The 26,825-nt window shown below is 34.5% G+C and overlaps 1 protein-coding gene across 1 annotated transcript in view; it reads right to left on the bottom strand.

The window, feature by feature from the left end:
• LOC128992944 (intermembrane lipid transfer protein VPS13A-like) overlaps positions 1 to 23,117 on the bottom strand; it is a 49,228-nt gene extending 26,111 nt beyond the window's left edge. Inside the window, exons 1-12 of the mRNA XM_054416690.1 lie at positions 23,030 to 23,117; positions 16,920 to 17,098; positions 15,818 to 15,925; positions 15,233 to 15,359; positions 14,813 to 14,984; positions 14,458 to 14,666; positions 13,375 to 13,549; positions 12,396 to 12,524; positions 10,556 to 10,700; positions 6,830 to 7,052; positions 4,224 to 4,445; positions 322 to 434 (exon numbers count right to left, since the gene is read on the bottom strand). Coding sequence (XP_054272665.1) covers positions 322 to 434; positions 4,224 to 4,445; positions 6,830 to 7,052; positions 10,556 to 10,700; positions 12,396 to 12,524; positions 13,375 to 13,549; positions 14,458 to 14,666; positions 14,813 to 14,984; positions 15,233 to 15,359; positions 15,818 to 15,925; positions 16,920 to 17,060 — 1,764 coding nt within the window. The 5' untranslated portion in view covers positions 17,061 to 17,098; positions 23,030 to 23,117. The remainder of the gene's footprint in view (positions 1 to 321; positions 435 to 4,223; positions 4,446 to 6,829; positions 7,053 to 10,555; positions 10,701 to 12,395; positions 12,525 to 13,374; positions 13,550 to 14,457; positions 14,667 to 14,812; positions 14,985 to 15,232; positions 15,360 to 15,817; positions 15,926 to 16,919; positions 17,099 to 23,029) is intronic.
• Between the last annotated feature and the right edge of the window lie 3,708 nt (positions 23,118 to 26,825).

Below are 26,825 nucleotides of genomic sequence, written 5' to 3'. Positions count from 1 at the left end.
TACTGGTTGCGCACATATTATTCCCAACTGTCTTGAATGCTATTTTCTCAATGCCAAGTTAAAGTTCAAAGCATTGAACTTAGTGATTTGACTTAGTACAAGGTTTTAGGTTCCAAGAATTTGTAGATCCTAAATGGGAAGGAGCCCATCCATGCATACAAAAATTTACACAATTTTCTAATTTATTCATAAATTTTTGTTTCATTTTCCAAGATGGACTTTCAGATAACCCTGCTATTCCAGAATAAATCCTCATAGCTAATTTTGAATTTGTTACACTACTTTATAATGTTCAATGGAATAGTGAAATAAATAACTTACCTCATGATATACTGCCTCCACTGACTCAAGTGAAATGGAAAGACCATAATCAGCTTCTGAAGCGAGCGGATTCTTTTCAAAATCAATCGCAAGGAAGTTGCAAGCATTGTTACCTGAAAATGTTATACTCTTTTTAAACTGTAGGCTATATCATTGTAAAACTAGTTAAACTAACAATGAAACATATACACAACTTGTACATGTCTCTGGATTTTAATAATCACAATTAGTTTACTGGCATAACTGTAGATACACAGCTAAAATGAACATATGATATTGGTAATCTTTAATTGTATTATTCAATTTTACCACTAGAAAGCTCTCCTGACAATCAGTTAATCAGGCTACTTTTTGAATTACATCTTCAACACAGAACCTTAGATTAAGGAAACAAAAGAAATCCTGGAGAAAAAAGTTTCAATATCTTCACAGTTACTGGTCTTTACATACTTGAGAGTGGTGGTGTTTGGATACAAAAAGATTAAATCATCTGAGATAGGATTGTTATAATTTGGCAACATTAAATTAAGCACGGGTCACACTAGGCTGGCATCAGCGGCGAATTGAAAGAAGCCGCGACTGTCAGCTTAATGTGACCACAAAATTCGCAGCTGACACTGAGCTGACTCAGCCTGGATTGGTAGGCCGGTGATGCTGGTGCCAGCTGCTGATCACCAGCGGCTGGCGAACAGCCTAGTGTGACCTGTGCTTTAGTGGTAACAACTCCAGGATTTGCAGTTTTTCCCTATGAAAAACATAAAATTCCAAAGGCGTAAAAACACAAAATTTACATTAGACATTATTAGTATTTAATCCACCTTGAAAAAATGTATAGTCTTTGTGTAATATAATTTTAAAAACAAGAGAAACTCATACTGTGCTTCTTAAAGTGTACTTCCCATCACACTATGCTGTTCATTGACATTTTAACAGTATATGATTTAATAATCAAATTTAAAAGTTTTAGTTTTAGTTAGTAGTAGCAAACATTTAAAAGTCAAATTATGATGAATTGTTACTCCTAATATTCTAATACTTAACTCAATACATGTATATTTCAATTGCTTTCTAGCTCAGCCACAAAATATAATGCAAGCCTTATATTGACCATGTTTAAATCTGTCACAGCATGTGAAAATGTTTAAATTTGTCAATAAAATCTATTGTACTCAGTTGTGCTATTAATTGCTTCCAAGAAGGTTTACCATAAATAGTAACAAGACCACATTTTGGGTTATTCTCTAACAAAAAAATAAAAATGTCCAATGAAATCAGACATAGAATTACAATTTAAAATAAAACACAGGACTTAGATTTGGTAGCATTGAATTATCACACGATTTTCAAACACTGTTGTGTTTTTGTGTACATAGACTTTTTTACAAAAAAATAACCTAAAGGTTAATTCACTGTCAACTAAAGCATCTTTTATAATGTCATATAAATAATTATCAATGTATTAAAAATCAAGAGTGAAAAAGTAGTTTTTACATTAATAAACTGAACAAGTGGCTCCTTATCTAGTTTGATTTTAATGAAAAAGCCAACAACAAAATTATTATAGATTGAATAATTTGGCTTATAGAGGGATCCCTTTTTCATACTGAAAGACAATTAGGCTAATACACAGCTAGAGATACACAAGCCTCATGATATTGATAATTTATTTTTTTAATAACAATGTTTATGTTCTTTTTGTTCTTGTAGTCATGGTAATTACTTAATTTCATTTAATCATTCCAAAATGGATGTTGTGCAGCGTTTCATTGTTCATGTAGCTTGTTCTACGTTTATATTTTTTAAACACTACCCTTTCTTTTTGATTAGTTTTGCAGCTGCTTACTTCCTCGGTTAAATTTTCAGAAGGAATCACAACCAATCACAAGAATCTCAAACAGTATTGAAGTTAAGAAGGGGCCTGGGGTGATCACCGTTTAGGAGCGAGGAAACCTTAGAAAAGCAAGGACAATCCACTAAAGCAGAGATCAATCACAAGAATCTCAAACAGTATTGAAGATAAGAAGGGGTCTGGCGTGATCACCGTTTAGGAGCGAGGAAACCTTAGAAAAGCAAGGACAATCCACTAAAGCAGAGATCAATCACAAGAATCTCAAACAGTATTGAAGATAAGAAGGGGTCTGGCGTGATCACCGTTTAGGAGCGAGGAAACCTTAGAAAAGCAAGGACAATCCACTAAAGCAGAGATCAATCACAAGAATCTCAAACAGTATTGAAGATAAGAAGGGGTCTGGCGTGATCACCGTTTAGGAGCGAGGAAACCTTAGAAAAGCAAGGACAATCCACTAAAGCAGAGATCAATCACAAGAATCTCAAACAGTATTGAAGATAAGAAGGGGTCTGGCGTGATCACCGTTTAGGAGCGAGGAAACCTTAGAAAAGCAAGGACAATCCACTAAAGCAGAGATCAATCACAAGAATCTCAAACAGTATTGACCATACAAAGGGGCCTTGGGTGATCACCAGTTAGGAAGAAGGAAACCTTAGAAAAGCAAGGACAATCCACTAAAGCAGAGATCAATCACAATATTTTAAAACATTATTGAAGATAAGAAGGGTCTGGTCTGGTGTGATCACCATTTAGGAGCGAGGAAACCTTAGAAAAGCAAGGACAATCCACTAAAGCAGAGACCAATCACAAGATCTCAAATATAATTAAAGATAAGAAGGGGCCTGGGGTGATTACCAGTTACGAACGAGGAGTGTAAGTCAATGTGGCTTCCTGCGAGGAGCCTATGTTTGTAAGGATTATTTTTATTCAATAAAGCACTGTTTTCATTCATTCATTCATTCATACAGTTAGGAACGAGGAAACTTTATAAAAGCGAGAACAATCCACTAAAGCAAAGACCAATCACATGAATCCTAAACAGAACTAAAGATAAGAAATGGTCTGGGATGATCACCAGTTAAGGAGCAAGGAAACTTTAAAATAAAATAAAGATAATCCACTAAGCAGAGACCAACCACAAGAATCTACACTAGTAAAGTAACAGCTATAGGTCGGCCGGTTAGAAAGCGTCCTCCTCGTAGCATTGGTACGAGAGAGAGATACCGAGCTGTGGGAGTGAGACAGACTATGGCTCTTCCCTCACTCTGCTGCCTCCCCACCCCAAGCTTTTATAAATATTAACAGCAATTAAATTATACAGCTGATAAAAATGTAAATAATTACGTTCTTCATAACTTGAGAAAAATAGGTCCTGCAAAAAATATTGTATAGCCTAAATCCTATCAATATTTGAGCATCATGAAATGTTATTATATCATTGTGTAAGCAGTTCCATTTGGTAATACAGGATTCCAACTTTCACGACACCGGGGTGGCGCCGAGTCGGTGACGTGCCGGTGTCGTGTCAAAACGGCCATTGGCGGAGAGGGGGAACCGGAACATACCCTCCCTCGCCGTTACCTCCCCTACATGTGCTAAAAATTTTGCGCAGGTTGTTTTCTAACCGGCCGACCTATAGTAATCTAATTAAAGGAGTTCTGTATTTAGAAATAAAAAATTAATAATAAAAATCACATATCTTAATGTTTTTGAAACAAAGATCACTAACCATCACCAAAAATAGAACTCAAATATCATAAGGTCCCAAAAAAAAAGTTTTTTTCTTCCTTTGTTTGGTTTCTCTCATAAACCAATTGAAGCATCAAATTATCTTGGTATCCAAGTTATAGCGCTCAACTTCAATTCTGAAGTTTGCTAATTCTTTCCCAAGTGGAGTCATTTCTTGAAAACACGGATGATATTTTTCTTTGGATAAAAATTAATGGGGCTAACAAAATGTTGACAGGGTTTGAACCTTCCCTTACAAAATGTGAAACGAGCCAATGGCTTAAAAACAGAAAATAATAAAAACATTCTAACAGATGACACTCACCAGTTAGAATGTTGTCTGCAGTGATTATGGGAACTAGATCGTGTTCCACGCTAGCCCCCTCAACCACAAAGCTCTCAACACGAGCCGACACTTTAAACGCTCGAGCAGAAGGTCGAGTCTCTACGCTGGCCAGGAACTGTGCCAATGTCAGCACAAGGATCTCCCTCCCCCGGTTGACCATACTCAGGTTACAATTGGCCAGAGTGAAGTTTACCTTGTGCTCTGCAACAAATTAAATGAAAATCAAAACACCTGATATTTTCAAAAAGTGTATGAAGAAACTTAAATAAATATACACTTCCAACCCTTTACATTGATAGTCTTAACCTTGATAGTTGTAAATATATTTATAAATAAAAACGGGTGACAAAAGAAGTGTTGGCGTGGACATCATCGTCATCTTCCGTGATCGTTGCCAAATCCTAAATGTTTCCTGTATTCTCGTAGGTATCATTGTCTTCTCCTGCAGTAGCGTAGACACCACTAACATCTGCGGTCTTGTCGACATTGATAATCTCTCATGATCGCAGTAAATTTTTCAATTGTACAATCTTCACAGACGCGATCTGCGGTCGCAATAATATTGTGATAGTAAAAGATCAGCTCAAGCTTGGTTTTCTGACTTGGTGCTCAATCACTAAAAGGCTAGACTCAGCTTGGCTCACCAATCGAGTCACTCACACCACTCTGTAATTAGTCCTTAGTTAAGAAATCCATCTTTATTCCTTGTGTTCCCAATTAATAGAAAGTTTGTACAGATTAGGGTTCCCAGGGACCCTCCATCAAAAAAGAGGACAAAATTACTCACCAAGGGTGGACCTAGACATATATTTTGGGGGGTCACCGGGGGGCCTGGGGGGTAAAATTTTGGAAATAACGTGCTAAAATTAGTACTTTTTAAGCTATTTTGAGGACCTAGTTTAATGTGTTCAAGCTTCCCAGTTTATTTTTTAAAGGTCAAGAAATGTCTGACGCAGCAAACCTAAGTACTTGTTAAACTAATTCTATTTAAATCAAGAATAATGTTATATTTTTAAGTAGACATTTCAGTGTAAATCCAATCAGTCAAATGGAAATTTGCTTAGTCTGCAGGTTTGCTGCGGCGGGGGTATTTTTTTATTATTGAGACTTGTGGTTTTAATATCAAAGGAATACCGCAACATTACAACACATTCAAGCATGTTTGATTTACAAAAACACCCTGGTGCCAATGTGCATGCTAAACAGAAATTGTCCAAAATCAGACCATGATTTTGAACCAGAGAACTTATTTTATCTAAGAAGTGTTTAAGAACTAGCACCCAACACGACTGCATTATACCTGCCCAGCAAGCAACAGTTAACCTACACAAAGTACACTACCCAACTAACGATGCCGTCGGCGTCCCGTCACTGCTACTGCCTGAAGAGTTGGTTCTCAGTGTTCTAATTTTTTTCTACGCCAGTGGCATTTTACAATGGGTCAATGTGAGAATAAAGTTTTTGTGGTTGTGAGTGGTTGTGCCGGGAATTAAATCCGTCCCTTCCGCACCTAAGTCTGAGACACTACCATTTTGTTGTTGTTTTGTGGCTAGCAACATACCAATTGGGTAGTGTTATTCTTAAATATGATATCAGGTGCTCTAAATATGAATGATTTAATATTGAAATTTTAAAAATTTTCTATGGTAATCATTGAGTTACATTACTGTAATAACAAATTCCTATCGCTGAACTCAGATAAATTAATATTTAACTACCCTTCAAGCTTGGACTTTGATACAACTTCTTTTCTTTATCCAATACCCAATTCAAGTTCTAAACCATTTGGGTTAAAATTAATGGTAACATTAAATGCCGAAAAATTAAATAAGAAGAATGCGGCCGAACGTCGAACGCCACGCCAGCATCGGACACTGCCGTTGCCGTATATGGCTGAAAGCGTCCGTCGTCTGCCGATCTTCCAGTCTTTTCATAACGTACAAAAAATAGTCAAGACTCAAACGATCCCGAGGTTTGGGTTAGAGTTTGTAATTAGTCCATTCGTTCGCCACAAGTGTAAAGACTACAATGAATTCAATTTGGTAGAACGATTTGCAATAAAAATTATTAAAGTTCCCCTGGTATAATAGTTTAGTAAGATATTATTAAAGTGTAGTATTTTAACTTAGTTTAATGCTATGATGACGATTAATTATAAAAGCTGATTGCTAATATTAATTCTTGCAGAAATATTTTTTTATTCTCGCACAAAGTCAAAATCCCGGACATTTGAAAGTATTGCCAAAAATCCCCCCGGGCGTTTTTTTTTGTACCCAAAAAGAGGACGTGTCCGGGAAAAAGAGGACGTCTGGGATCCCTAGTACAGATAAGGTATTAAATTATTAATTAACACCATAAAAGTGTGAAAATGTTAAATTTTGTACATTTACAACCTGTAAACGTTGGTACATATGTATTTGTTTAAATTGCTTATTAGCAAAAACGATGCGATACAGTCTACTGACAATACATGTCATTACTACTAAAACTAGAAACAGGTCATGGCCCACCAATTTAGTTAGCCACACCAGTAATATATTACACAAGGAGTATTCATGTGAACCTTAAACAAATCTACGACCTACCTATGTACTGCTTGGGTTTCTCAGGTCTGTTGGCAGTCTCCTCGACATAACCTATTGCGTCGTAAAGTTTAGTTTTCTCCGATGTTGACAGTTGTGACCAAAGTCCTCGTCCTTTGTCTGCCATCACTCTCAACTCTGTCCTCGCCTCCCCCTCCAGTCCTCCCCTCCACCACACTCCCTCTCGCTCAAACACATACACTCTCTCAGGGTTCGACCTGTGCAGCTGCAAACAGAGAGAGGCTTAGTAGGAATAATATGGAAGGAAGAAGAAAGAAAGAAGAATATTACTTCTACATTATTATTCATGTAACCTGATAAAATGTTTACAGTAGCCTACATATGGAGTTGCCTGGACTTAATTTGTCTCATATGATGTGTTTAGCAGCAAAGTTCTCCTAACTCAACACACTTTGTCCTGGCAGTCCACATTCCTTGGAAAACCCATAAGAAATTTGTACGAACGTTCCACAGAACCCTATGTTAATGTTATTAACAACCCTGGTAGCAAATTGCTGATCTCAGTAGATTCAATAGTTACACAGGACCTTTGCCATTTTAGTACAGGTAAAATAATACAAAAACACTCAATATAAACAACAAAATTTGTACATTCATGAAATTTCACCTGTGAGTTACTAATAATATGAGAAATGAAGATCCGATGAGTCCCCAAAATTTTGGGCGTCCTAAGGCCCTTTTTGGGGCCCTTTTTGTTCTGAAGGGCCCTTGTTCCTGAATAATTTTGTTTTTACGTTTAAGGTCGAGTGAGGTGTGGTTTTCGATGGTTTTAGTTATTTTTAATCGATTGGGAGTAGTTTTAAGTGTATTAAACCACTCCATACAGGGTGTTTCGAAATATTATTACTTTTTACGATATTTAAACATTTATTCATAAAGTAATAAAATTAGTTACCTCCATGCTTTATATAAAAGGGGATTATTGAAAATAACTGTAATTCTTTACTAAATAAGAGGGAAGGATCACAAGGAGTAAGAGGAAATATTAAATACAACCGGCACAGCGAACCTGCAGACTAAGGGAATTTTCATTTGCCCGATTTTCAATTAAATCTAAAATAGCATTGAGTTTAATGAATACTTAGGTTTGCTGCTACAAGGAGGCTAATAAAGTGTGTTTATAGTAAAATATCAATAGCCTAGTATAAAACAAATAAAATTGACATGTTTTATTAAGACATATCAATAAACAAACAAACAAAATCATTTTACACTATTCTCCTTAAGAATAACATGGAATTTTAATTTTACAATTTTTGAATTTTATTTGTAACTAATACACTTACAAAACACGTTAATATACTAAATTATTTGTTTTCTTTAAGCTCTTTAAAATGCTATAGAGAAAATTTGGGAAACTTTGTCTTTTCAGGGTCAAAAATAAAAAAAAATTACCACATAAAACCCTGTTCCATGGACCGATTATGCTGGTTTCGTTAAAATTGAACTAAAATTACTCGAGTTATCATGTTTACGGACACATATATAACATGGATAGATTATATTATATATATGTATATAAACACATATATAATATTTTGATTGGATGGTGCTTTAGGTTTCTGGGGGCATCGAAATGAAAACGTAAATCGGTTTTGGGTCTATGTTTTACCATAACACCTTCGGTAATAGCTTATCTCCTATATGGGATGTTCGCTAAAAGGGGATGCATTAAGTTTTACACTATAACATAATTACATAGGTTACTAAGCAAAAATTTCAACTTTTAAGGTGGTGTGAATAATCTTTCAACGTGTTTTTTATGCAAATCTATTAAGACCAATTTCAAATTGATATGTATTTTTCTTAGGTAGTTATTTAAGTTATTTTTTTACATTTATTACAAATTTGTATTTGTACTATTGTAATTTATTTTTATTACTATTGTATTTGTATAAAACCTTACATTACATATTAAAATGAAGTACTTAAACTAAAGCTATTTTTCTACAATTTCTGTAGTATCTCTCTTTACAATTTCATCATCACAATAATAATTATTCTCAGACGACTCATTAACAATTTTATTATTCTTAGCAACTTGTCCATCTTTACTGGTTTTGTCCAAGTTGGTGTTCAAGCAGGATTCCCCTTTACAAACCTAAAACCTTGCACATTGCAGAACAGGCAACACCAATCTTAAAGCACGAACAATGTGGTGCAAAAACACCTTTCATACATACTGACGTTTGCAACTTGTATCTTAAGTTCCTCAAACTTATTTTCAATCAATACAAGTACGGTTATCTTTCGTGGTTGTGACGACCAGGACAGCACTAAGACATCAGAGCAGCATTGTCGGTACAAGCATTTTTGTCCTGAACAATGGGAACGAAGTTTTTGGGGGTAAAAATTGGGTTTTCTCATTTACTTTACCCTCAAAACACAAAGTTTCCCAATTTTTCGCTAGAACATTTTAAATAGCTTAAAAACAAATAATTTAGTATATTAACGTATTTTTGTATGGTTATTAGTTACAGATATAAATACTAAAATTGTAAATTTAAAATTCCCATGTTATTCTTAGGTAGAATAGTGTAAAATGATTTTGTTTGTTTGTTAATAGATATATTTTGATCAAACTTGTCAAATTTATTTGTTTTATACTAGGCTGGTAATATTTTACTATAAACACACTTTATTAGCCTCCTTGCAGCTGCAAACCTAGGTAATCGTTAAACGCAATGCTATTTTAGATTTAATTGAAAATCAAGTAAGTAAAACGGAAATTCGCTAGGGCTTTAGGTTTGCTGTGACGGGGGTATTTAATATTATCTCTTACTCCTTGTGATCCTTTCCCCTTACGTAGTAAAGAATTACAATTATTTTCAATAATCCCCTTTTATATAGATCATGGAGGTAACTAATTTTATTACTTTATGAATAAATGTTTAAATATCGTAAAAAGTAATAATATTTCGAAACACCCTGTATGGAGTGGTTTAATACACTTAAAACTACTCCCAATTGATTAAAAATAACTAAAACCATCGAAAACCACACCTCACTTGACCTTAAACGTAAAATCAAAGTTATTTAGGAACAAGGGCCCTTCGGAACAAAAAGGGCCCCTAAAAAGGGCCTTAGGACACCCAAAATTTTGGGGACTCATCGGATCTTCATTTCTCATATTATTAGTAACTCACAGGTGAAATTTCATGAATGTACAAATTTTGTTGTTTATAAAACCCTATTTTACCTGTACTATTTGGACCTGGTGCTACATGTGGACAATAAGACAGGGATTTGGAGTCACACATATATGTTGACCGGATCGCTAGCCAGCCAGTCTGTCAGTCAGTAGGTATTATAACCATGAGTTTGTTGGAACCAAGTAATTCATGTATTTGAAAAATAAATTAAATTACGATAATGAATATTGATTCGGTATTATTGTAAATTAACTATAGCAAGTCACAGTTAACCCAATGACACCAGAATATTTTTTTAAATTTTTTTATTAGTTTTTTTTAGGTTATATCGATTTATATCTTTCATCATATATGCATTTCAAAATAATACAGCCATTTTTAACCAAAATGAAAGCATAAAAAGAAAAATCTGTGTCCTCCGTCTCTTATACAAATAAAATTTATTTTGTTTATTAACATCCAGGAGACAACAAATTCTTTATTTAACATAAATACCAAACATGATAAAATTTTGAATACAGTTTAAAAAACCTATTCCATTAACTTTGTCTGTTACCTGTATTTTTGCATGTTCCCTGGCAATGATTATGTTCAGCATATCCAGTTGATCCTCATGCCGCTGAAGATCTAGCTTTAACTCAGTATCAGTCGGGTTTAAAAGACTTTGAGCATAAACATCTCGATACTTCCGATAGTTGGTCCTATCATCAAACAATCACAATCGATTAACGAACATTTCTAACACTTCACAATGATCTGTTTAACTTTATCACTTAGCGAGAGTTTTAAGAAAATTGTTAATTTTTTTAACAAATATCCCTAAATGGAGAGATAGTGATGAACTCAATAGAGCAATGAATTTAGTCATGGATGAACTACCATGTTTTTAAACTTCATTATATGATTTTTTGGAGATCAATAAAACTGATATCAAAATTAGGATGATAAAATATCACAATTATGAGATCATTGTAATGGATGGGGTACAGTTTGTACTTTTTTGTTTATATGGAATTCTTAACCTTTTTTAACAATACAAATATTAGCGAATTTCCCTATAGGGAAGTAGCTATTACCGTAGGTCTCATGGTAAGACTTAGGCCCGGGACCGATTTACTTTTTCATTTTGGTGTCCCCAGAGGCCAAAAACACCATTCGTTCAAATTTTTATATATGTGTGTGTCCGTAAACACGATAACTTGAGTAATTTTTATCCGATTTTGATGAAATTTGGTTTGAAGGTGTAAGGCGGGATAAACTTGAATGAGTTCGCAATCCAGCATGATCGGATCATGGGAACAGGGTTTTATGGGGTAAAAATTGGTTTTTCTCACTTTTGACCCTCAATACACAAAATTTCCCAATTTTTCTCTAAACATTCTTAAAGAGCTTTAAAAAACAAACAATTCAGTATATCGAAGTGTTTTTGTACAGTAATTGGTTACGGAGAAAATTTAAAAAATGGTAAATTTAAAATTCCCATGTTATTCTTACGGAGAATATTGTAAAATGTTGTAGTTTGCTTGTTTATGGATATCTTTTGATCAAACTTGGCAAATATATTCATTTTATACGAAGCAATAATTATTTTACTTAAAACACGTACTTTATTAGTTTCCTTGTAGCAGCAAACCTAGGTACTCGTTAAACCTAATGTTATTTAAATAGATCAATTGAAAATCAATTCAGCCAAATGGAAATTCGCTTAGACGGCAGGTTTGCTGCGGCGGGGGTATTTTTATTATTTTGAACATGTTATTTTTATGATTAAATTTTGTACACGCAAAAATCTAGTTTCTTGTCAACACACTATTTGACAATTAGTAAGGATATCCATAAGGAGCAAAATTCTGGAGAAGATTTCAAGATTTGCAACCCATAAAGAACCCACAAATCATGTCAACTTTCACCAGACTGTCAAATGTTTATGTAAGGTGAACCTTGGCCACCAATCTCTGCATCAGGCAGTTTAACTCCTCGTGGGTTATAAACAAGGACCAATATCAGAGAGGGGATTAAACCCTCAATCTACAAATTACCCCCAGGTCAGGAAGAAAATGTTCTAATCCCCTCCGTTATCAACCAGATAATGATCGCACACTTAGAATGCAGCCAACCCAAACGCCTCATTGCATTATTTTTTGGCTTGTACCCTTGATTGGTGTTTATGAGAGGTGTGGTCTTCAGTTATTTATTAAGAGTTATCTAACATTAAATTCATGGTTGTAAGGAAGGCTTAGTTTGATTTCACTACATTTTATAAATCAGATAATACGTTAAAAGCTATAGTATTCAGTAATCTCTGTGGCAAACACAATACTTCACCAATTAAAAATTTTCAAACCCTATAACCAGTGCATTGACTTTTTAAAAATTAATAAAAAAAACAATGTTACCGGTGTTTTACTATCCTTTCCAAAGTGTACGGCCGAACCCTCTGCTCTAGGACTCCGTTGTAAGCGTACTTCCACCATTTGTGGACATTACCAGTCACTCCAACTCCTGGGTAGAACTGCCGATATTTCCTGAAATATAAATTAGAAGTGTCATTCACAAGACTGTAGGATTAAATAAAGTTTGTAGATTAGATATTCATCAGAGTTCCACTCCGTTATCGGTTATCGGTCACACATGGAGCATAGCATACAAGCCGTTAGACTTTTGTAGGTTTCTAGGAGGAAGGTTGTAGTGGATGTTATAGATACATTTAGGATGAATATTACCCCTGCTTACAAATATTTCCCTCTCAAAAAATAATTGAAACTAAGGTCAAGTTATGAAATGGTTGCTGCAGCGAGTATGTTAGAACTTGTCATGCATGTCATTAGTTTGTTATTGAGTACTTGTAGATTTACTCTAGATTTGCATTTGGTTAAGAACAATGAACAGAAGCAAGCAGTTCTTTAAAGCTAATTTATAAAGACAGTAATAAATACTGTTACTTGTAATATTAGAATGTAAATTTGTAAATAAAATTAACGAAAACATTTACTAACAACATCACAAGCATAGATCGTGTCAATTAGACTAGCAAGTGGGATACGCATGCATGCAAGGACCATTTCCCCAGGGAGGACCAACATTATATTATTGTTTTTGCACAGTCATCTTAACAATTAATTGCCTTTGGATTGATTCAATAGTTGAGCATTGACTATTCTAGTTTAGTTATTACTCTACAACTGGCTCCAACATGGACATGGGATTTCTACTTCTATCAATACTCAAAGCTTCAATCATGGAAGATGTTGAATATTGAAATGTATGTCCGCTGTGGGTAGCCCAATTCGATTTCAAGACATGGCCAATGTGTTGGCCGAGTTCAAGATATATTTCATGACCTCTATTTTATGCCAAACGATTTATAGAATTTACCGGTTGAGGTTGATTCTTTGGAAAGACTCGATCAGCTGTATGAGTGCGAGGTACTGCTGTCTGCTCAGTTGCATCGCTGCGTCTTGCAAGACAAAGTCCACCAGCAACTTGGGTACACGAGCCTCGTTGGACTTGTTGACTATAACTTTCACCTTAGCTGCGATGGGCTTTAAAACTGCAACAACAAAATCATATAGTTTGAATGCATTTAAATTTTACTAACTTCCCTCTCCATCCCATCGACCCGGGAATGTTTTAATGGTATCTTTGTTAATGTAATTTAGTAGTATATTGGATTTATATCTTTAATGATTTGTGTCAATACGATATGTAACCAAAATGTACAATATGTAATTTAACCAAAATAAAAAACAAAAAAGAAAAATCTGTGTATTTCTTTACAGCAGTATAAAAATAAGCCAAACAGTTATGTGTAATCCCTATTAAACTGATAAATGTTGTCAACAATCACCCAAGCCAGACACCGCTTATTTAAGGTGGGCCATCTGCCTAGCCACACAGTAGTAGGCTTAATATGGATTGCACATGTAAAGGAATCAAACCCGCTTGTAGAAATACCTCAGAGCTACACTCATCAATGCAACACCTTAGCCAACTAATCCACCATGTCACCGTCAGCCGGGTGGGACCATTAGACTAATGAGTGAACGTGAACGTGAAATACTACACTACTGTAGTGCTCGCAGGTTGGATTCAAACCAACTATTTAAGCACCGGTAGGTTAGCAAGGTGGCTACCAGAGCTGCAAAATGACATGACAAGGCAAAATTTTATAATGTTTGTTGTGCAAGGTATTTTCTGCAGCATCACAAAATAATAAATAAAACCCCATTTACTCATGGTGTAATATTAGAGCATAAAACTTCTACCTTCTTAACATAAAAATCTGCTAATGAAAAAGGGGTGTTATTGTTCCACCAATACTTCACAGTACCGTAAGCCTTTCCTTGAAATTTTACATTTTTTATGCCATACAATACCCTATACTTAGTACCGTTCTAACCTCTACTATCTCAAAAATCACATTGAATTCAAAGGAAACGTACAACATCAAATACTCACTGAAGTCAAATTCGTCCTTATTGATAGAGAATGTTTCCAGGCCACGCTTCATGTCGTTACGCCAAGTGTAAGGTGCCGAGGTAGCAAGTCCAGGACTGCTGCCTATCAAGGTGGTAACACTGGGATTGACGTAAACAGACAGCGACTCAACCTTCAACAGTTGGTAGACAGAGCTCGCTCCTTGACAGCTGGTCGTTGGCTTCCATTTGCTAATGGAAAAACAAAATATCAATAATTTACTGTAAAATCAAAGTAGCAGTTGTTTTTTCTACTCGACTTCACATATTGATTCTGTACAATTCTAAGCACAGTGACGAAGTAACACAACATTTGCATTCCCCTATAAGTACCTCACCTGTTAGTAGTCTCTATGGAGATGCCTTGGATGCAAAGACCACAGGCGAACGGAGTATCTCTGTTCATGGTAGAGTCCTCGTAGCGGATGTGAACGTTGTGAATGTGGATCTGCAAGTTGTTCATGATGGTTGTCGTCAGATTCTCAAAGAAATTCCTCGAGTCCGGAGCATCTGTTCAGTAACAAACTGCATTAGATGTGTTGAATTGAAATATTTGTCATTGTATAATGTATGAAAAAAAAAACACTTTTAGACACAGCTTTTTGTGTTCTATAAGCTAAACAATTCACAAATAAATCTCGTATAGGTTTATATTTGTAGTTTTCTACAATATATACTATATTTGACCAGAAATATTACTCACTATCACTAAGCTATATTAAATGGCTAATTCTAATAATTAAAACTAAGGTTCTCACCAGCTCCCAAGAAGCTTTCTGATTCCAAATACTCCAACTTCTTCCTCTTAGCAGCTCTGAGCAGTCTCTTCTCTTTTTCCGGATCATAGTCTCGGTCAGTCACTGGTCCAGCGATTAAGTACACATCCTAAAAAAATATAGTTTAACATCAATCATATACAGTAATTATTTGTATTACATCACTGCAACAATTTGTTTATTTACATGATCTTAGGTCAGTTATTAATGTCTTTATTAATTACCAGCTACCTCCATCAAAATTTAGTTGCAAATCGTTAAACTCCAATACAGTAGGCCTATCTTGTAAAAGTCAGATATTTTATAAAACTGGTTTCAATCAAATGGTTTTTGACTATTTAATACCATTTTGGAAATAAATACTCAGAAAATTGCAGGCGATAAAAAAAGCTAAATGGTTAATAGTCAATAATCAATCATTTATTTTCACATTACGTTACATTACAAAACTCAGTAAAGCTGAGGGTGGAATTGTCATAAAGTATAGTACAGCACTAAAACTAAAAACAAAGAAGGACTAAAAAAGCACATAAAGTTACTATGTAAAGTTACTTATTCTAAACTTACCTCAATTTCCACACTGACACTCTGATTGTAGAGGCCGGCCCAAGGAATGTGTATTGTAATCCTTCCAATGGTTCCAACCTTCACCTCTATTGGTAAGTCAAGCTCGTACTGTAAGTAATGGAAAATTGGAAAAAATAACATTACATTCAAACATAAAATTATAACATAAACATATTGTTATAATTATTTTCATTTACGTTTGAATGATTGGTGACGAACTACAACATTACCCACGGTGTAATGTTTAGCCTATTTAGAACGGCTTTGTAATCAATAGACTGCAGGCTTCACTGTTTAAAGCTCTTCTCCTGCATTCAATTTATCAAACTTTCAAACTTTAGGCATTCCTCCATTAAGAATACAACTAGGTAACTTACTGCAACAATGAATTGATTTTTTATATGTATTTATTTGTTTGACAAAAATCCAAAACATTATAATGTTCATTGGTAAGTTGGACATTGTGTACACGAATAAATAAACATATGACTGTTATGTACATTTATGAAAAAAATAAAATGACAAGTACAGTTAGAGATGCATTAAATAAATAAAAAAATAGGAAGATTTGTATTAAAGTTTTTTAGTATAGAGGAGCCTTATTTTGTCCCCAAGTGTACACTTGAGTTGTTTAAGATTTTTACACTATTTTAACCGGGCTGATTAATTTGTTAAAAACATTTTTTTTTGTAAAGGACAGTTTTCAAAGTGAAGTAGGCAAAATGGAGGGAGGGAGCCTAGCACTTTATGAGTTCCACTTACCAATTTATTAATTTTAAAACAAATATTAGCATCACTTTTATATAGTCTATTTAAATTGTATAGGCTATAATCATAAAACTGTAATATATTGGCATACATGCAAAAAGAGGTCTGTTCCACTGAGTCAGTCACTAAAAGACCATTCAAATACTTTAAACACATTCACTAATTTCTACCAATGCTGATATACAGACCAGGGAGTTGCCTGGTAGAGAACTTGTTAAACCCTCAAAACAACACCATTAACAGTTTATCAAAAATGCACATGAAAACTGCAAAATCATAATAAGAGATAAGAATACAATACGATAGGCTACTACCTCTCCTACTATCTACTTACCAAAGCCTCAGGCCTGAGTTTGAGCTCAGTGAGCTGAACATCTCCACTGAAGATTCCAACATTGAGGTTTTCTGTGTCCAAGTCTTGAATGTATTTACCGAGGTATCGGTTCAGAAGAGTGGCAACTACACCTTCGAACATTGTGGTGGTGGTGGTTGAGGTGCTCCTTTAACCTGCAACTGTTAAGTTACGGTACAGTGTTTTTTTTTAGAAAATGTCTTCATGATAAACTACTAGAAATCTAGTTACAGCATCATGTGTTTATTGTGTGATTTAACAAGGTACTCTACACAAAGCATCACACTCCATTCTACACTCATCCTTCACTTATATTTGGGTTAAAATATAGGCCTACGCGCTAAGCACATAGATGGCGTTCTTATCTCAAATGATAATGATGATGGACTTTTTTTAAACCACTACATACTGACAAGTACAGCTCCTGATGTACATACAACACATCTACAAAGGTGCTAACATTTTAGTGAATTTCCCATAAAGGGAACTAAGTTATTACCGTTGTACCATTAAGGATTTATAGTCAATGGTTGTACTCATAGTAAGACCTGGACCCGAGAGAAAATTTACTTTTTTGTTTTGAGGTCCCTAGAGGCCAAAAACACTGTCCTTTCAAACTCATATATAAAATTTTGCAATTTCTTTCCAAAAACATGTACTAGAGCTAAAAAAATAAACTATTTAGTAAGTTGAAGCAATATGCTCCTAATGGTTAGGGTACAGAAAAAATTCAACAAATTTTAAATTTTAAATCCCTATGTTATTTTTATTGAGAATTAATAACTGTTGTAGTTTGCTTGTTTATCAACAGATTTTGATCACATTTTTGGAAAACGAATTTTTTCCTACCAAACTACATAGGCCTACTGTACCCTGTATTAACATGTCACAATGGAGATATTTTATTGTAAATCCAATCAGGCAAATGGAAATTCGCTTAGTCTGCAGGTTGCTGCAGTGAGGGTATTTTATGTTTTTTATTGATCTTCTCGTCTTCCAAAAGAATGGAGTTACCAACAAATGAGGATACGTGTATTTTAAGCAAGATGAGTGATTGATGAGAGTTAAGAAAATGAGATAGGTAAGTTAACAGCCGGATACCAAGATCAGCTGGTTCTAACTCTGGAACAAAAGATGCTTAAAAAGTGTTAGCAATGCTGACTTCAAAAATGATTAAGTACCGGTATGAATGTAAAAAAAAATCTACGCAATCTACACAAGTGGCGGTCCCAGGATTTAATTTTGGGTGGGACTGGTTTGGGGGTATGGAATATCCCCCAGAAAAAAGGAGGTATGGGGTCCCCTCACAAAAAATTTGGAATTAAAAAGCCTGAAATAGTTATTTGTGCAACTAGTGAGCAAAGTGAGCAATTGACTCACTCGAGAGAAATACTTACTTACTTATTTACTTACTTACTTATAGGAATGGTTTCTCGAGTGAGGCAATTGCACTTTGCACTCGAGTTGCACATTATATTTCTCCTACAGATACCATAAAACAAATAAATTGGTAAAGAAGCGTAACATATTTTTACACAGAAATGAGCTTTTAATATGACATTTAATGATACAACACTACAACAGCTGACCAGCTGATTTACAGCCTGCCATTTACGCTTAACGTAACCATTTACCTAGCCATTTAGCATTTAACCATTAAGCTGATTTACGTTGTTTTGCCAACGTATTTCGCGGGCATACGACCTTGTCTGCATGTTACACGCTCACTATTTCGTGCCTTCACGTTGCAACTGGAGTGAGACAAAGTAATTAGAGTGAGACAATGTTAACATTGTCTCACTGGTAAGCGAATTGGCCACTTTGCTTTCTCAAATCAGTGAGAGAACATGTAAGAAAACATTGTTAAGTAGGCCATAACTGTAGGAAAATGTATTTTAATATGTAGGCTATTTGAGCTCTAAAATGTTTTCAAGCTAATAGTATTTATGTTAGCTAATAAAATATAAAATATTTCGGGGGAAATATCCCTCCCATCCACCCCCCTGAGACCGCCACTGGCAACTCTCAAAGACAACAAGGGATACAGATTATTTTGATAGTAAGTATGTTTGTATCCAACAGCAAATAATATGATAAGCGAATGGATGTATCGCAGATGACCGAAACAACTATGATGCATCTTGTTTTGAAAGGATGAGTGATGATGAGTGTCAAAACATTACAAACCGTAAAGCTTACCTTTCATCGTAACCCTACATTACTTCCAAGCAAATTGTTCATTTGGTTTGAAAAAATTAAAGAAAGATTAAGTTAAGTTTCCTACGTGGTTCTATTTGTATGTGTGACATTAAGAGCTAAGCTACATTAATATTGTGTAACCTAGGTGGTCCTATCTAGTTTGGAATAGGCTAAATAGCCTATTATGCAGTGTAGCCTAAAGGTTTTTTTTACAGTAGCCTATAAACTTAATACACAACACAAGTATAAAACAATTCTAGGCTGCACTTTACTTGACGTCCTACACTCATTCGATTGTTTTTTTTCGATTCGATATTTTCGTTCAATTGTTTCATTCGATATATCGTTTGGTTAGTTAGGTTAGGTTAACCCTACCTAACTAACCAAACGATATATCGAATGAAGCAATCGATTAATCGATATATCGATCGATATTTTTATTCGAATGAGTGTAGGACGTCAAGTAAAGTGCAGCCCAATTCTAAAACATTGCTTCATTATTAGTTCATTTAAGTTTGTAGGCCTAATCTACAAAATAAATAAATAGCCTATGTAGGTAAATTTAGGAGTGGGAAAATTAATTATGACCAAATAATTGCCCCCCTAACATTAAGGAAAATGTAAGTTAAAGCCAAAATAATATGTTCCTTTAAGGAAACACTTTGAATAACTTTACCTACAATTATTAGCCTGTTTTTGAACACAATTATGAGACTTATCATGTTTGGAATTAGGCCTAGGTTTAAAAATTATGCCTAGATTAGTTTTAAAAATAATATTGACCTTGTGAACACTTTGAAGAACATTTGATCCTTTTTTCTCTTAGCATAATAAGGGAGTTCCATTGCTAACTTGTGTTTAAATTTTAAATCACGGTAATGTAATACTACAGATTATATGAAATTGGGGTTCAATGTAAATTTGTTGAATAACACTTAACATAACCAAACAGTTTCACTTGTTTACAACTTTTTAAGGGCTAGAGGTGTTAGAAACACACACAATCCCGGTTACTAATTTCGCTCTGGTTATGAACTGTAATATCCAAAAAGTAACATCTTCGTAATTGATTTTAATTTAAAATAATGTTATCAAAAGACTAATACGAGCCTACCACAAACCACAACAAAACACAACAACACAACAGTTTATTTATTAAAATTGTTTTGTTTGTTATTGTTGTGTGTTGTTTGTTTTTGTTATATTGTTGTTTGTCTCTTTTGCTCACATCAAAAAGCTGGCTTGGCTTAAGAACCATGTAGCTTTATATTTGTTAGTTATAGCTATTAAAGATATAGCTGTTATAGATTAAAGAGAAAAGAACAAAATCAATTACACTGAGTAAGTCTTTTAAATAAACGAGAGCTATTTTTATTTGCAGATATTTCAGTTAATTTATGTTTTGACTTTTGTTGTACAGTACCTGTTATATTCCACGTAATGTTACATGGTCAATGGTAATTTACTTGCTTAGCATATTAAGTTGTACGTTAATCATTGAAAAGATTTTACTTGGACAGTGTTATTGTAGTACTCCAGAGCGGAGTTTGTTTAATTATATAAAGATTTTCTTTTTTGGCCATAGGTTGTGATGAGGGTGCCAACCCGTTACCACATTGTTCTTATTTACACCAATCCGCCATATTACACACGAATGCGTTAAGTTGCCACGTCGGTTTCCCTGAGAAACGTGGCTCCTTTTCATGCTCTGAACTTATCTTTAGCCAGCCTTTATACCAGATACGGCTAACATATTGTTATCTGGACGCGAGCTTACAGTTGCGGTAATCAAGTGGCAGCGGCAGAGCGAGCTAGCGCGCTTTTTGACCCGGCTCACCAGAGGGATAGCCTAAAATTCGGGTATCCTGGAGCTCCTATGCATGACAGTAAGTCTTACAGCAGCGAGGCAGTGAATGAGGACTGTAACGTGGAAAGGTGGGTCAGTGTGTTGCTGGAGCGTTGGTGTTCTGCGTGTTAGGAATTAAGTCGGATGCAATCGTCATGGATATACCTATAAAGCTATACTATTTCCATCAAACCAGATAATTTTTATTGAATGGAAATTTAAAAAATTTCAACTATATGTACAAAATAGTAAAAATACCCATTTTTATCTTAGTGAATGCATTTACTCAATATTATAAAATAACACCCTTAACGAGTTCAATATTTTTTCTCAAATTCAAACATCAAGAGGAAATTGCTGGGGGTATCATATTTTCAACTCGTATATGGATAGATAATCAATTATCTATATTTTGATTCTAGAATTATAGTTAAATCAGTTTTAGCAGAGTGATACACTGTGACTGATGTCGATCAGCGGGGTAGCCAATCTCTGCAGGGAGGCAATGACGTATCTAACGAAGCGAAACTGATAGAGTTTGTCCCTTAACAGTTAATTAACGAACAAGATGATTAGCTCTATCACTCACACACGGCAAATTCAGAGAGTACAATCGCAAATAAAACTATCTTTTCGGTTTAAATATCTGTGGTAAAGATAGCTTGTCTCATAACGTATCTATCAATCAATCATTACTTGATCTCTACCTATTACTGGACGTATTCATACTATAACACGTCTTATGTATTCATAAGAAGAGCGTGATATATGACACAAAAAACTAATTAACATTTAAACATGACACATACATGGTAGGCCTACGGCCTACGAAACATTTTCGGTAACGTAACTGATGTGACTGATCAAACCCCCGTCTGGGTCTGATACAGACGACGCTACCCGGCGGAGTTTGAGTCCAGACTGCGGGTGGTGGTCAGTGCAGTAATATGTGTGCGTCCCCGTTATCTTATAACCTCAGCTTGCGTCCTGTCAATCACACTTCCCCTCTCCAGTACCTCATTGCAGTGTCATACATAAAATTATACGGGAAAAAGAGTTGGTCATTAAACACATTTTGATTGAGATAATTTTTTTAGTACGGTATTTGACTTTGTCTAAGACCAGCCGATTATTTAAAAAGTCTAAAGGTTATATGATCATTCGTATGCTTCAACCCCGGTGTTATTAGAATGCATCCAGTTTCTGTTCTAATATTCACGCCACAACCTACAAAACGTAATTTTACACTGCGATTTAGTCAAGTCATCCTGAGGTTGAAACTCTACATTGGTGCAGATTGGGGATCAGAAGCGTTCTTTAGATTTTGACAAGCGGTCGTTGCCTGAGGAACACGGGTCTACAAGATTCCCTGACAAAATAATGTAGATTTAAACGACATTTTTACAGGTTATATTTTCTTGTTTGGCATCTTTTAAATCTATCGGAACAATCAATTTGATTGTGCGCAATAATGGCCATATATACCATAATTATGGCCATGGAATAAACCACCAAAACATTGTGGATCGTTGAGAAGTTTAATCAGTATACTGAAAGTCCTTCAGATTTCCTTCCATCATACAAATCTCTTCAGAGTTCCAATCTTGTATTACTTACAAATTTATTTAATTGATTACTTCATAACGGTTAATAGTAGGCTACAGATTTCGTGATTGTGTTACATGCATAATCATCCACTATGAGCATTATTTTATTCAAAGGTTGCGATTCATTGAACTAAATCAAATGACACACAAATAGGCAATAAAAAAATAAATGTATTTAATTGTGTGGACATTATTTGAAAATCTTTATCACACCTAAGAATTAATACCATATAAGGTGAAAGTGTAAGTAATTTTTCGATTACTTCTCGATATTATTTCTAGCTAGTTAATTTAATATCTTGTAGATTGCACGATACAAATTATTTATTGTTTCAATATTAAAATTTATGTAAAGTATTACACAAATTCCAAGTCAGTTCCAGATGTTTAACTTTTGCAGTAGTTGCGCGGCCGTAACACTTCAAGCACTGATTACCTACCTAGTTCAAAGGATCAATCCATGACCGTCCTGTGAAGGCTGTCCTCCTGCAGGCTCATCAGTAGCTGTCCAAGGTCCGGGGTGTATCGCGAACACGTAGAACAAGGAGCAACAAGACAGTAAAGACGAGAACGTTCCGAAACTACCGAGACTACTGTAAACTATCGATACTATCCGATACTACCGATTTTATTGCTGATGTAAGAAATTCGATGATACATTCGCATCAATTTTGCAGTGTTAGTGTTGTAATTTCCAAATAATTACTATATTTAAAACAATTTATGCTCAATAAGTACTTCGTGAATAAATGTACGAACAACACTATAAACATGTACAGATAGTGATATCACATTTGAACAATACAAAGTTGGGTGTTGTAAAAATAAGGAACAACGCTTAAAAATTAGACCTACGAGTGGAATTGTAATAATACAATTTAAAATAAGTTAGAATAGCCATTGCGTTACTTTATGTTTTATCGTTTGATTTTATTTTCAAACAATTAGTTTTCACTACGATACTTGGATTAATGTACTTTATGTATAATTTCTTAGTACACAATATTTATTCAATCTGGATAATGTACCATGTGTTCTAATCAGCTTGGCGATCAAACAAATTACTACCGAGTTTTATCATACCGGTAGTGTTTGGGTTTAGAAACAGTTTTTTTTATTATTCCACGAAATCGATGTAGCTGTACAATATCGATATATCGATCGGATGGAGAATCGCGAATTCGCGAGTGTGTCAGCAGGGCTTATTGATCAGTTGCGCGCGCCGGCCACCCACATGTTAGTTGCGATAAGTCTATCGCAATCGCTCCCTTGGACGAGTTTATTGTCGAAGATGAGTAAGGTCAGTTTCGAGGACCGACAAGAGCCACTGTCCTATTCAATATCGATGACGTTTTGCTTGAAAATCAATCACAAACTTCATCCCAAAAGCGTATATGCAGTCGGTCCAAAGACTAATAGTTTTATCGTTTTATTTTGTGTTTATGTATACCATTGGAATTGTTTAGATTTTTGTAAAGGACCTATCCAACACCTGATTTTGCTATCGCTGATGTCAACATTTTGTCCGATAGCATCATCAATGATATCTGGGTCCAAAAACAGTCTCATTTGCAATCAAACCAGCGACCATTTAAAAACGATCACTATAAACTCTCAGCTATTCAGGCAATTAGGCCTACAGGAATATTTGTGGTACAAAGGAATTTCAGAACTGTGGGTTCAGTACTCAAAATTTTAAGCTGATTTTACAATGAATTATATAATTTAAAAATCGATAACTTGGAAAGTTTGGTAGTTATAAATAACAAGTTCGAAACTTAAGAAATGTAACCAATATTATTGATACTAAAATCCACAGGTTTCGAACATAGCCATTTTACCTCCTACAATGAGGGAAAATTTGAATTTTGGAAATAAACTAAATCTAACTATAAATCAAAGAAAACTGTAGATTTAATTAAGTCCCAAGAATATCAGATTGTTCAAATTGAAAGACTTATTATTTATATGGCTTATAGAAACTGTAGGGAAAATAATATAATGTGTAACGCGAGTACAAAGTGCCTTTGCTGCACTCGAGAAACTTTCCACACTGGTCGTTCTCTCATGTGCAGCAAAGTGCCACTTCGCATTCTAGTTACACAAATAACTATAGAGTGTTGATTTGGACTACTGTAAGTTACTGGCCAAATTGGTAGTATAAAAAGTTTGTCATTCAGGCATAGAGTGTCTTTTTGGAGACAAAATCGTCATTTTAGGCCACATACAATAAAATATATAATATTATGCCCCATAAGAAATAAAGGTTTGTGTCTACACAAAAATTAATTACAGAATATTCAAGAAGTTTTATTTTACAATGTCTAAAATATGATACAAAATATATTTTCAGTAGAAAAATGTACAGTCACATAAGGCACAACGAACGCACATATATATCACATAAATCATAGCCTAGGAGAGACTATGCATAAATGCATGTTTTTATACAACACTATACTACATAAATACAAAAACTATCTTTGAAGTGAAGTGATAACATTTAATACTATTACAACTTAAATTACAGTAATTACAACTATTTCATAGTTAATTATTGTTTTTATTGTTGTCGCATTGATTGATACATTTTAATTTATTCAACCATAACAAACCCCTTGTAAAGAAAAGGTTGTAGTACTGTAATAAATCTTTAGTGATAAAAATATCAAAACGTAGGCTACATAAATAGTTTTTAAAATATTTATTTTACAAAAATAATTTCAAACAGCAAACAGTTATGTACATTTTATGGCACAGGAATTCACAGAGTTACAAAAATAACACATATTAAGTATAGAGAACATACACAAGCAAACATATTTACAAAATTAAGTTGTGATATATAAAGAGATTTTAAGCTGGAAAAAATTATAAAAATTATTTAGGAACCGTAATGAATGATGTGTAGTTATTACAGGCATATTGGATATTCTTCATATTATTATTGGATTTTTTAAATATAAAACATATCTAGTTGTATAATTAAAATAATGTGTTTCAATAGTGTAGAGAAACTTATATTTGGTGTGGTAATACCATAGACATAGAACGCGAGTACAAAGTGCCTTTGCTGCACTCGAGAAACTTTCCACACTCTCCGTTCTCTCATGTGCAGCACTCCCTTCTATGATAATACTTAAAAATAAGAAAAAATACAAGCCAGCTTTTAATACTAACATTTGTTGCTGGAAGACATCGTTTTGTTGTTTAAGTTTCCTCATTTTCATAACTTTACATTTTCAAACTTCTATAAACATAACATATACATATTTACATTCTTACTTATATTTTAAAAGAAACTAAAGCTGAGATTCTATTGCAGAATTAGTGTTTTTCATCACGTAATAGTAACGTGTCTATCTTTGTTCTTTTCGAAACCGATTGCAAAATTTGAAAACAATAATACAGATTTTTTAAACATAACAGATAATTCAAAACTTTGGTCAAAATCACATGCGTCTGATCATTTTACATACATTAATTAATCCTAATTTCCAAACAAATTGGAATAAATCATGCCTTAAATATATATATTTACTAGCTGTACCCGCCGGCTTCGCCCCGTTTTACTTCATAAGTGAGCTCGTTCGCATGGCTCAATCACGTCCTGGTTAAAATTCGTTCGCTACACTCACTCACCTTTAGGTTGGAGCTCGTTCGCTGCGCTCACTTGCCTTCAGATTAGCTCGTTCGCTACGCTAACTCGCCTCCAGGTTGAAGTTCGTTCGCTACGCTCACTCACCTTTTGGTTGCAAATTAGCTGTTGTCATAAATTATTTTAAAAAAAATAGTGCTGCACCCTGTTGGTAATCCTTGTAACTTTAATGCTATTGCACATCATAGAACAGTACCAACTTGTTTAATTGAAACAGCTGTTAAGATTCATTAATTCCATTTAAATATCACTCATAAGGTTCACATAGGAAACTCCAGAGCCACTGGGGCGGAGCCCGAGAGTCCGATCAGAATTAAAACAACTTAGTTTTCCTATTTAATGACTAAAGAATCAGTGTACCAAATTTCAGCCTCCTAGGTAAATGGGAAGTGGGAGAATTAGTGATGAGTGAGTGAGTGAGTGAGTCAGTCAGTGAGGGCTTTGCCTTTTATATATATAGATTTTCAGTCATTTGTTAAAAGCAAGGCTTGGATGAATAATAGTCTCCTTTATTACAACATCGCTGCGAGGTAAAAGTGGCAACGTCACGGTCCCGTCCTATTGAAACAGCTGTTGCA

Source organism: Macrosteles quadrilineatus, unplaced genomic scaffold (genome assembly GCF_028750875.1).
Source record: "Macrosteles quadrilineatus isolate MER2022 unplaced genomic scaffold, UCM_ALF_1.0 Scaffold_4__1_contigs__length_99947679, whole genome shotgun sequence".
In the NCBI taxonomy this organism is placed as follows: domain Eukaryota; kingdom Metazoa; phylum Arthropoda; class Insecta; order Hemiptera; family Cicadellidae; genus Macrosteles; species Macrosteles quadrilineatus.
Note: the sequence above shows the minus strand (reverse complement) of the source record. Positions and strands in the feature narration are given on the sequence as shown.